We start from the raw sequence: 11,811 nt of genomic DNA, 5'->3' as shown, positions 1-11,811 counted from the left end.
GGTACACATCTGATGGGTGGGTAAGTGAAACTCCTTTTATGTCCTGAAGGGTGCTGATCATTGTCCAAGTTCATCTTGGACGTACTGGGCTTTAAGGTATGGGTATATTCTTCTTGTGTCCTCATAGTCAGCCCCATGACTGAACATCATGTGGTGTATGTCCTGATATGAGTCTGACCAACTCACGAGTTTTGGACTTTCGGCTTCCTGAGAGAATGGACCAGCTTTATACATCTTAGTCCTCAGCAGGACCAGATGATTTATCTTGCACAGTAAGTCAACTCTTTATTGGTGTTCATACCTATTGATGCACATAGGTTTCTATTACTTGAACATATCTGAATTAATGCTAACAGTTCTTCTTGTTAAAGGATTCTTGTGCTGAGAAGGCAAAGCTGCCTGAAGGTCATACCCACCTGACATTCATTTCAATGAAGGCAGCTTTTTGGTGAAGGGTTCTGAGCTCTGTGTCTTTTTTTTTTTTCTCCCCTTGTTCCAGGGGCATTTAACTACTAAGCCACATCCTCAGCCCTTTCTATATATTTTATTTAGAGACAGGGCCTCACTAAGTTGCTTAGGGCCTCACTAAGTTGCTGAGGCTGATTTTGAACTTGTGATCCTCCTGCCTCAGCCTTCTAAGCCTCTGGGTTTACAGGCGTAAACCATCGCCCCGGTCTGAGCTCAGTGTCTTAACAGCTCAGTGTCTTAACAGCTCAGTGTCTTAACGTACATTTTCATCCATACTATCATCTCACTTTGCATAAGATGAAACTACACTTGGAGAAGTTAGCTGAATTGCTCAAGGCCACCAAGGCAATAGTTTCACAGCTCCCTAGGTAAACCACTCTACTGTCCTACTCATCTGCACACTGTCTTTAATGTACTCTCCAGGCTAACTTTGAAAGGAAATCTGGAATAAACCCCTGGTGCTTTTGTGCTTTGAAAAAAATCAATTGCTGTCTTAGGAAAGCAAACATTAAATGCAGTCATTTGTTCCTGAAAAATTCCCCAACAGTGTGAGCTTCACAGGACCTCATTAGACTTTTCTGGAAACAGAAGATCATTTCAGAACACAGTGTCTGCCACTGTTTCTAAATGCCCACTGTTTCTCAGAGAGATTTCATTTGAGGAAGGCAGCAAAGTGAGTGGGTTTAGTAGTTGGGAAATTGGGTTCTGTATCATCCACTAATTTGCTAGATCTCTGATTAAAAGGTTTTTTTTGTTGTTTTTTTAAAACCTTTCTAAGCATTGGCTTTTTGCACCTACCTCAAGAATTGTTGTGAGGCTCAAAAGAATGCACTTGTAAAGGGTCTGGCAATAATAAAGATGCTCAAATATATGAATGTTATGGTTTGGATCTTCAGTGCCTTCCAAAAGCTCCTGTATAGAAGGAGGCTTGGTCCCCAGCTGGTGGTGCTATTGGGAGGTGGCAGAACCTTTAGGGGAGAGGTCTAGTAGAAGGAAGTTAGGTCACTGGGACCTAACTTGAAGGGGATCCTGGGACTCTGGCCCCTTTCTCTTCCTCGTTGCTTCCTGGCCACCATGAGGTGAGCAGCTTTGCCCTGCCATATGCTCCCTGCCATGATGTTCTGCCTCACCACAGGCCCAAAAGCAGTGGAGCATGGTCAGGTACTTCAGAAACTGTCAGCCAAAATAAACTTTTCTTCCTTATAAGTTGTTTATCTCAGTTTTTTTTGTCACAGCAATGGACAGGTGACTAGAGGTCTTGGACCTCCAGTGAATCATAGTACATTTATCGCACTGGCTGACATAAGTAGAAATGACTAGAGGTCTTCTTTTCAAATTTCTTTTATTATTCAGTATAAAAATTTATAATAGATAGTCTTATTTATCTAAACTAAAGCTGTTCGTATACATTCGTATTATTTAGGGGCAAGATAAATGACCACACTGAGTGCCTTAATTTCTTTTTCTTCTTATTTTTTTTCCTGTTTTTTTTTTTTTGGTACTGGGGGTTGAACCCAAAGGTACTTTACCACAGAGCTACAATCCCAACCTTTTTTATTTTATTTTTAAATTTAGAGATGGGGTCTTGCTAAATTGCTGAGACCAGTCTTAAACATGCAATTCTTGCAGTTGCTTATCTCTGGATTTTTTAATGGAAGAAAATCAGACTCTATCAGATGATACTACTCTAAATTGGACTGTGTATTGTTTGCTTGCAATTCTGGCTTCCGCCTTGCAAGTTGCTGGGATTACAGGCAAGTGTCACTACACTCAACTAAGTGCCTTAATTTCTAGGTAGGGGTCTGCAGTGCTCATTGGCGGTAAGGATGTTTTCTTTTTTCCCCAGCTGCTGGGTGGATCTCTGAGTCTTTAGAGAAGAGGGAGAGGATGTGCCCTGCAGAAAACAAACTGGAAAACTCCAACTTCCTCAGCTGTGGGTGGGGCGTTCCTTTCTGTGATCAGCTCCTCTAGGGCATTGCTGTTCCTGCCCTTGCTATTCTTAGTTGTAGCTTCTGTTTGTTGAGCCTACATATAATCATTGCTCATTGTCTCCACTGACCCCACCAACCTGGTTGTGGGCTTACAGATAGGTCGATCAGGCCACCTCAAGTGTTTACACCAATAGGATGGTGGTGGCCCTTATTGGTTTAAGTAGCTGTCATATTCAGTGTGATCTGGTGTTGTGGCCGGAACTGGAATTTTGAATTGTAATTCATATTCTCCACCAGTATGGACCTAGTGGGACCAGGGAACATAGTGGTCATAACTCGAGAGCTTCTTATGTGCCAGACCCTACTTTAAGCACTGTTAATATACCAGGTCACTTGATTTTCTGAATTTTTATTATGAATAGTATTGTCTATACCCAAACCCTTAAGAGTGCTTACAGATTATAGATGACAACACAAATTTACTGACTGGGGCTCAGAAGCTTGCCCTTGGATTCAGTAAGATCTAGCCTTATTCTAATGCCCTCTCCCCTTTTCTATTCCTTGAACTAGTTTGAGAAAGTTTGTTTCTGGCCACCAAAAATTTCTGTCCAGAAATTTGGGGGAATTACATCTATCTTTTTATGTTGGGGGGACTATTAATACAAGTAACCTACTCTCCTCTAGCCAAAATTTCTCCCAAAATTTGACTTGCATGGAGTTATGCAAGGACTGAAAAAGAAATTTTTTTTGGGGGGGGGTTAACAGTAAACAATACACAGGCATTTAACAGTAAATAATACATAGCCCACCTTAGAGTGGTTTAATCCAATGGAGTCTGATTTTCTTCTATAACCGATCCAGAGATAAGCAACTGCAAGCCTCGGCTCAACGCCTGACAATATCAAGGCCGGAATCTCAGTGATATTCTTGTTTTTTTCCTATGAGCACAAAATAACTGCACAAGTTTTTGCGTTACATTCAAGTTCATGGCAGGAAGAGAAAATGAAGGGGAAAGTTCAGTCATTTTTGTCTCTCTTACTAGGAAAGTAAAATATTCCCCAGAAAACTCCCAACTATCTTCTGATCATATCCTCTGGCTGGAGCTGTGTCTTGGGGGGTGGGCGTTGGCAAAGCCTCTGTGGGTGAAGGCAGAAAGGGGCCTTAAGTAGATAAGAATAGCCTGCCAACCTTGTTGAGCACTTGATTCCTTCCTGTTCCTGAATTCCTGAAGTTGCCCTGGTCTCTGCACCATTGAAAAAGCTAGTTCTTAAGCTTTTGACTCCATGAGTCATCTTGTAGCCCTCTGGTAAAAATCTGTGACGAATTCTGTGGCTACCTACAGAACATTCTGACACATCTATTTCTTTCAGTCAGCAACATGAGAACTCTTAAGTACATGGTCAATAAGTGTTGGAGACACAGTTAGCCCAAAGTAGCCCAGCTAGTTGATGCTGGTTGGGGGGTTTAAACCCAGCCTGTTTATCTTCTAGGCTTCTGCACACACTATTTCATTAAAATACCTCCAGGGTTCAGTTTACTAAAAAAGAATTTTTTTCTTACCCTGCAGCTGTGTAGGAACACATCTACCAAATAACAGGAATAAGGGCTGGACTGCATTTTTAAGAAACTTGCTTGTAGAGGGAGGTGGGCCTGAGTTCCCACCTCTAGACCCACACAATGGTTCATTCAAATCAATAATAAAGGAAGTCTGTTCTGGGTTTCTTAGACTAGCTTGGCCCTTAAATCTTGGTACAAACAAGCCTCCTGCTGAGAAGAGAGGTGGCAGTCCAGAGGTCATGAACACAGCCTTGCCTTGGGTGCTGGGGGACAGTGGGGCAGCTGTGGAGGGTGAAGAGGCACCACTGAAGCCAGCCTGCTGACTCTGATGCTAACCATCCATAGGACTTTGGGTGAGTTACCTGCCAAGTCTCAGCTTTCTTATCTGTAAAATGGGAAAAATGGCACCTACAGCTTTGGGTTAAAAAAAATATAAATGAGTTAAGACAATCACCTGAGACATTGTGGCCTTTCTCTATATGCCTATTATCATTGTCAGAGATACTCAGCTTCTCAGGGAGGGCCTTGCCAAATTATCTGGAGTAGGTTTGGTTTTCTAGGGGTGGTATACCCCCTCTGCTCCACTGACCTCATCAATTCACCAGTGCTCAAGGCTTCAGCCCAGCCTGTGGCTTTCCTAACCAGGCCCTGCACTGGGTTATATATAACTGTATAAAAACCCCGGCCATACTTTAGGAAGCACCTACTATGTGTCTCCAGGACTGCTTATGCATACTTTCATCAAGTACATCAACCCCCATGAAGCAGTTATTTAGTTGATAGATCAGAAAGTTGAGGTTGAGCTGGGTGCTCGGGAGGCTGAGGCGGGAGGATCATGAGTTTGAAGCCAGCCTCAGTGATTTATTGAGGCCCTAAGCAACTCAGTGAGACCCTGTTTCTAAATAAAATACACAAAAAGTCTGGGGATGTGGCTTAGTGGTTAAGTGCTTCTGGGTTCAATGTCTAGTACCAAAAAAAGAAAAAAGAAAGTTGAAGTTCAGAGAACTGATCTGACAATCCCATGTTCACAGAATCCTAGATTCAAACACAACTCTGTTGTATAGGTTGATGAATATCCCTAATCCAGAAATCCAAAATTCTCCCAAATCCAAAACTTCCTAAGAGCCATATCTGCATTCCAAAAGTTTCAGCTTTTGGAGCATGGATTACAAATTTTTAGATTAAGGGGAGTTCAATCTGTAGTCTATGCAAATACTAAAAAAAAAAAAAAAAAAAAAAAAAAAAATCAAATTAAAAAACCTCACAAAAATAAACACACACAAAAACAAAACAAAAACAAAAAAATCGCCTCCAGAATCTGTAACAATTCTGGTCTGAAGCGATTTGGGAATTTTTTTTTTTTTCAGTACTGGCGATTGGATCCAGGGGTACTCTACCACTGAGTTATAGCTCCAGCCTTTTTATTATTTATTTATTTATTTAAAATTTTGAGACAGGGTTTCACCAAGCTGGTGAGACCTTGAACAAGCCTTGAACTTCCAATTCTCCTGCCTCAACCTCTTTGAGTCCCTGGGATTATAGTCATGTGCCGCCACACCTGGCTGTTCCAAGCAGTTTGGATAAGAGTTATTCAACCTGCATTCCAAGCCACAAACACTACAGGACCCCAAAAAAACTGCCAGGCACCCATGGCTGGCAGGGTGTCCAGACGCAGAGCTAAAGCAATGGAAGGAAGCTAGGGGAACAAGCCAGAGGGGGCATTCTATATTATCTCCAAAGGAAGCAATGGGATGATGGAGGGAAGCAGGCGAATGACTCAGCTGCTCCCTTCCCTCCCGGCTGGAGAGAGCTCTGCAAACGAAAATTCCAAATGCCAACTGCAGCGGCAGTGATTCAGCCTGAGTTAAACAGAGAGTGGAAGTCAGAGTGTTGGAGAGGAACTTCTATGCCCCAACCGACTGTTGAGTTTGGCAAAGAAAGAACCCACCTGCCTGACCATGGCCTGTTCTTTGCTCTAACTGGAAAGGCTTCAGCCCAGCCTGTGGCTTTCCTAACCAGGCCCTGCACTGGGTGAGAGGGCTCTGTCCCAGGTGTGCTATTAGCAAGCCCACGGCCTTCCAGATCTAGAGCCACTTCCTGCAGCTGACCTTTATTGCAAAGGCCTTTCCATTGGTTCCACAGGAAGGTGGGGCTCAGAGTGTTTGGAATTGGATCCAGCTCCAACAGCTGGTGCTTAATGGGGAATGTGAGTAAGAGGCAGGTGACACAGAGCTTTGAAATCCAGGAAGGGAAGGGTTTTATTTAAGTTGTATTTAAGCCTGCTGTATCTCTGCATCACCAACCTTAGTTTTCAGAAGATTTATTTGCACAAACTGTTATGTGCCAGGCTATATGGGAAATGACTAAATAGACTCCATTTTTTTCTGAGACTCCATGTCATGTAGGAAATGCTTCTCCGGTGGGAACACCCTGTCTCTGTCCCACTGACAGTTGCTTAGCATAGCATACAACTATAAAGGTGTACTCTAATTCTTGGAGGGTGTCAAAGGGTGTAGACTTGCAGCTTGTCCCTTGGCCCAACAGCTGGTGAATCCGGACTGCTGGCTGGTGCATAAAGATGGTTTGATCTCCTGCTTTAAAATCAACTCAGTGATTTATTGCAATCTCGACATAACAAAACAACCTACAGAATTTTGCCTTATCTACTGTGATTTCTTATTACCCCCTATGGACTTTATCTTCAGATTTGGGGTTATCTCAATGTTTGTTGATTGAGGCACTTGAGTTTTATTGTGTAGTTGTTAGAGAAAACATTTTTTGTCATCAGTTTCTTATTTAAATAACTACCAGCAATAACTACATGAATATAATTAAGCTATCCAGTATAAAATCTATTCAGATTATCTCGGAGTTAAGGGTGGGAAATCTGTTAAGCTTTTCCTCTTCAAAAGGATATATACATGTAAAAATTTGATTATATTCCATCATTTACAAAACATAATGGCCGAATCTCTTTCCCTTCTAAGGACCTTCAATACATAATAACAAAAGCTAACTTTTGGGGCTGGGGATGTGGCTCAAGCGGTAGCCCGCTCGCCTGGCATGCGTGCGGCCCGGGTTCGATCCTCAGCACCACATACAAACAAAGATGTTGTGTCCGCCAAGAACTAAAATAAATAGATATTTAAAAAAAAAAAAAGCTAACTTTTACTGAGCAAAATATCATGATTAGGCATTTAGAATATCTCACATAATCTTGCCAATCCAAGTGAGTAGGTGCCATTACTATTCCCATTATATAGATTAAAAAACTGAGGGGCTGGGGCTGTGGCTCAGTGGTAGAGCGCTTGCCTGGCATGCATGAGGTGCTGGGTTCAATCTTCAGCACCACATAAAAGTAAAATAAAGGTATTGTGTCTACCAACAACTAAAAAAATACATTGAAAAACAAAATTGAGGTCCAGAAAAGTTTCATTCACACAACCAAGTACATGTCAATCCAGGACTCAGTCCCAGATCTAAGTCCAAATACCTGGCTCTTACCACTATGATGGTTCTCTACAGGATAGAAAAACATTTTTCCTCTACCCTCTTGGTTCCAATCTATACCTGGGGCCTGTGGATTAAACTGAAAAAAGAGTAACAGAAGAAAAGAATTATTACTCACATGTACATAGGGTAGAAAGGAAGGGGTAGCCTAAAAAAGTGGTTAGGCTTGAGAACTTATATGCCACTTACCAAAGGGTGATAAATTGTGGAAAAGTGACCAGAGAAAGGGGGAAAATGTTTGGGTTTCTAGGGACAATCAATTATGGGAAGGTAAATAAATAGGAGAAACTGCTGGAAGGCAAGATTTGTTAGGCAGACTGAAGTTAGTACCTTCTCCGGTAATGAGTTCTCCTTTTCTTGGCATGGGACAGGAGGAAGGACATCTTCACAATGGGAAATTTATACTCTGATTTTAGGCAGGAAGGGGCAGACAGGGTTTCTTTTATGACTGCTGTTTCTCAATTGCTTTTGCCTCAAAATAATTCTTACACCATAAGTTGCATATTTTGGGGTGGTATCTCCTTTAATTCCCATTACATATAACACTATTTTAAAAGTTTCAAATATTTATCAGTTCCCTATGAGGTTTTTGGTTGTTTGTTTTTGCAGTACTGGGGGTTAAACCAGTGTGCTGTACCACTGAGCTACATCCCCACCCCTTCTTATTTTTTATTTTTAGACAGGGTCTCACTAAGTTTTGAGGTGGATGTCCTGCCTCAGCCTCTAGAGTTGCTGGGATTACAGGTCTGAGTCAACACGCCCAGTTATCAGGCCATATTATATGCTAAATATTAGAGGATCCTTGGGCTGGATTTTTGCCTTCAAGGAGCTCACAGCTAAGTGTGTGTGTGTGTGTGTGTAGGGGGGCTCCCTAGTTGCAGATAAGCCTCTCTGTTTATTTCCCCTTGCATTTGGGCATAGTTTCTAAGTTTCAAGTGCTTCACACATTGAAGCATTGTTCTTCTGCTTGATAATCACAAATAACTCAAGGAGACAGTCTGTTCTCTTATTTCTATTTGATAGAAAACTTACTTAGAAGTCAAACAACTTGCCAAAAGTTATCCAACTTGGACATCTGTCTGCTTTGTAGTTACATGCATGCACACACACACACACACACAGACACACACACAGAGCAAGTGTATATATAGCATTCACTTGTGGAGCTGCTACTGACTCTGACGTTGACTCCTTATGCATTTACACCAACGAACATTAGGCTGAGGCTCTCAAGGAAAATTTATTTCCCCCCAGTCTATGACTAATACTCACAGGCTATTCGTATGCATACATAAGCACGTCCCTTGGACAGAATGTCCAGGTCTCTCATGAAGAACAAGTGAACTGATTGAGGTGGGTCCAGCAGGATTTCCTTTTGTGGGTTATGGTGTTACCTGTCAGCCCCTGATATTGTACATTTGGTAGAGAACAAAACTTCATCATTTCCTTCAGGGCCATTACAAATCCAGACCAGAATTCTGTTTTCCCAAAATCTTCTACGACACTGCTAAGTGTGCCGGAGAAACATGGATTGGTTCTAACAGCCATTCCCAACCAATCCTCTTCTCCTTTGCTTCGCCACTGTGGGGAATGAGTAGTCAGCCGCTTTTTTCTCCGGGGCTCTGCAGCGAGGAGTGGTTACTAAGGCAATGAGGGAAGTGTGCTGGCGCAGGGGGAGACTGTTGGGAAACATTTTCTCTCCCTGATAAAAGGAGAGAAAGGCTGAAAAAGGCTTTCTCTCGCAGCCTGGGCCAACTCCTTGCTTCCAGTTTCTGTGTAAGATGGACACGTACCGGCTGGAGGAACCGAAGAGCAGCGGGAGCAGCCGAGGACCAGGCTGGAAGGCAGCGCTGCGTTAACCTGCGGGTTAGGCCTTGGGGCGTGGCTTTCCCACCACAGAGGCGAGCCCTGACGTCAATGGGCGGGCCACGTTCTGGGGCGTGGCCTCCGGGCTTCAGAGCACCGCCTGTCTAGGGCGGGGCTGGAGAGAAAGGGTGGGGCCGCGCTCCGTCGGGGCGTGGCCTGTGGAACCCGAGAACCCCGGCGACACGGGGCCCCGGCGCGAGTCTCTGGGCGCGGGGTTCCTCCCACGCAGCCTCTCATTCAAAAGATGCCGAAGGGGCGGCGCGGCAGTCAGAGCCCCACGATGAGCCAGCGGCCGGCTCCGCCCCTCTATTTCCCTTCCCTCTACGACCGCGGCATCTCCTCGTCCCCGCTCAGCGACTTTAACATCTGGAAGAAGCTCTTCGTGCCGCTGAAGGCGGGCGGGGCGCCGGCCGGTGGGGTGGCTGGGGGCCGACCCCTGCCTCAGGGACCTCCGGCCCCGGCCCCTCCGCCGCCTCCTGGCCTCGGTCCCCCCAGCGAGCGCCCCTGCCCTCCGCCGTGGCCCTCCGGCCTGGCCTCCATCCCCTACGAGCCACTGCGCTTCTTCTACTCGCCGCCGCCGGGCCCCGAGGGGGCTGCTTCACCCCTGGCCCCCGGCCCCACCACCCCACGGCTTGCCTCCGCCTCCCACCCGGAGGAGTTGTGCGAGCTGGAGATCCGAATTAAGGAGCTGGAGCTGCTCACCATCACTGGGGATGGCTTCGACTCCCAGCGCTGTGCGTGACCCCCTCAGGGGCCACCTGAGCCCATCCTTTTTTGCCCTGGCTCCCTCGTTGGCGCCATGCTGAGCCCCACAATGTGGCTTTAGGCTCAGACTCCAGTCCCCAGGAGTCCCTGATCCAAAATCTGTCCCCCAGAACCCAGACCCGCGCCCTCATCCTGGATTTCAACCGACTCCTCCCTGCAACCACACATCTGAAATTTTTGGACCCTGTAGTCTCAAATTACATCCTGAACTATTCTGTTAATCTGGATTCTAAACCTCACACCTGAAACTTCACCAGCCACTACCCACATTCTGAACTTTAATCCTGCACAATAATACCCCATCCCTGAGTAGGGAGCTTCACCTACCACGGACAGCTCTTATCTAGAGAAGTTAACCTTTAATGTTCACTCTTAAACTGGAGTCTTCTGGAGGGAGGTGGGGGAAGTAGGTGAGGTTCAGTTGTAGTGTCTATAAGGGGAACCCCAGAGACATTCACTTTTCAGTGCCGGAGGGCTGCCTCCCTGTGTCCCTTTAGTCCCTCACCAAGGTCCTGGACTTTGCCATCTGGTTTTAGATTCAAAGTCTTAGGGATATGGACCAGGCCAGATCAGGTGTGCTCATGTGGGCAGGTATCCTCTGGTGTGGGAGCCAATGTCTCCATGTCGAAGGGTAAAATGGTTTGGGGCCTTTTGCACAGTAGAGTGTTCAGTAGCCATAAACTGCCCTTTCCCACCCCTGTTCTGGCTAAAGACTACTCCAACTGCTGTATACCACTGGTTAAACTGGTTGCCCTTGCCACACAAGGAAGGGAAGTATGAAATAACCTAAGTGCTTAGGTCCACGGGGCCATGAGAATGGTTCTGATTCATCAGACACCCTGTAACATACTTTTTATTATAGCCATGGAAGGAAAACAATCCCTAGAAAACTTGGGTTTGTCTAACCCCTAGATTTCTTTATTTTAAAAAAAATTTAAAATTTTTAGTTATAGATGAACACAACACCTTTATTTTTTATGTGGTGCTGAGGTTCAAACTCAGTGCCTCACGTACTAGGCACGTCCTACCACTGAGCTACAACTCCAGCCCAAACTCCTGGATTTCTTGACACTGTATTTCCCCATTAGATGTGTTTTGGCTATTAGGTTTTTCCCACCCACTCCCCACCCCTGCCTTGGATCACAGATGGTTTGGGGCTCACGTAGGGAGCACAGTTGCTTCCTAGAAGCTTGCTTAGGAAGAGTTAGGCAAAGTCCTCCTTTCTACTACAGCTGTTTGTTTTGCTCTCCTGCAGATAAATTCCTGAAGGCGCTAAAAGATGAGAAGTTACAAGGACTGAAGACCAGGCAACCTGGAAAGAAGTCGGCCTCTCTGTCCTGAGCTGCTGCCCTCCAGAGCTGGGCAGCCGCCTCCATAGGTGTTAGTGCTTAGATAATGTCTCCCATTTGTTGTCATTTCAAAGATGGTTATTTTCTGTTCTGTATTTACTGCTGTTCTTGTTGCTCCCAGCACATACTTCACATACAATACCCACTTGTGTGGTAAATCTCATGGTCTCTCTCCTCTGTGCCGCTGCTGGGGGAAGTCCTTATAGGGTATTGAAGCTGCTGCTAAGCCAGCATTCAGCGTTTCCTGACATGAGAGGAAGGGCCCCCCAATATCACCACATTCACACAAACCAGAAGGATGGATGTGTAGGAGGGAATTAGAAGAAACCAAGGGCAATAGATATTTGGTTCTGCTGCTGTATCTC

At 45.1% G+C, this 11,811-nt stretch overlaps 1 protein-coding gene across 1 annotated transcript; it reads left to right on the top strand.

Moving 5' to 3' along the window:
* The first annotated feature begins 9,444 nt into the window (after positions 1-9,444).
* On the top strand, positions 9,445-11,545 carry C2H11orf91 (chromosome 2 C11orf91 homolog). The gene is made up of 2 exons (XM_076847028.1): positions 9,445-10,066; positions 11,353-11,545. Exons 1-2 carry the CDS (start codon positions 9,577-9,579, stop codon positions 11,436-11,438), a joined length of 576 nt encoding a protein of 191 aa, XP_076703143.1. The 5' UTR covers positions 9,445-9,576; the 3' UTR covers positions 11,439-11,545.
* Positions 11,546-11,811: the final 266 nt, after the last annotated feature.

The sequence above is a fragment of the Callospermophilus lateralis genome, chromosome 2 (genome assembly GCF_048772815.1).
Source record: "Callospermophilus lateralis isolate mCalLat2 chromosome 2, mCalLat2.hap1, whole genome shotgun sequence".
NCBI classification, from domain to species: Eukaryota; Metazoa; Chordata; class Mammalia; order Rodentia; family Sciuridae; genus Callospermophilus; species Callospermophilus lateralis.
Note: the sequence above shows the minus strand (reverse complement) of the source record. Positions and strands in the feature narration are given on the sequence as shown.

Bases quoted from the DNA above. Each gene is read 5' to 3' on its own strand.
- C2H11orf91 (XM_076847028.1), top strand. From the start codon at position 9,577: ATGCCGAAGGGGCGGCGCGGCAGTCAGAGCCCCACGATGAGCCAGCGG. The intron at 10,067-11,352 runs GTGCGTGACCCC...GCTCTCCTGCAG, and splicing joins TGGCTTCGACTCCCAGCGCT to ATAAATTCCTGAAGGCGCTA.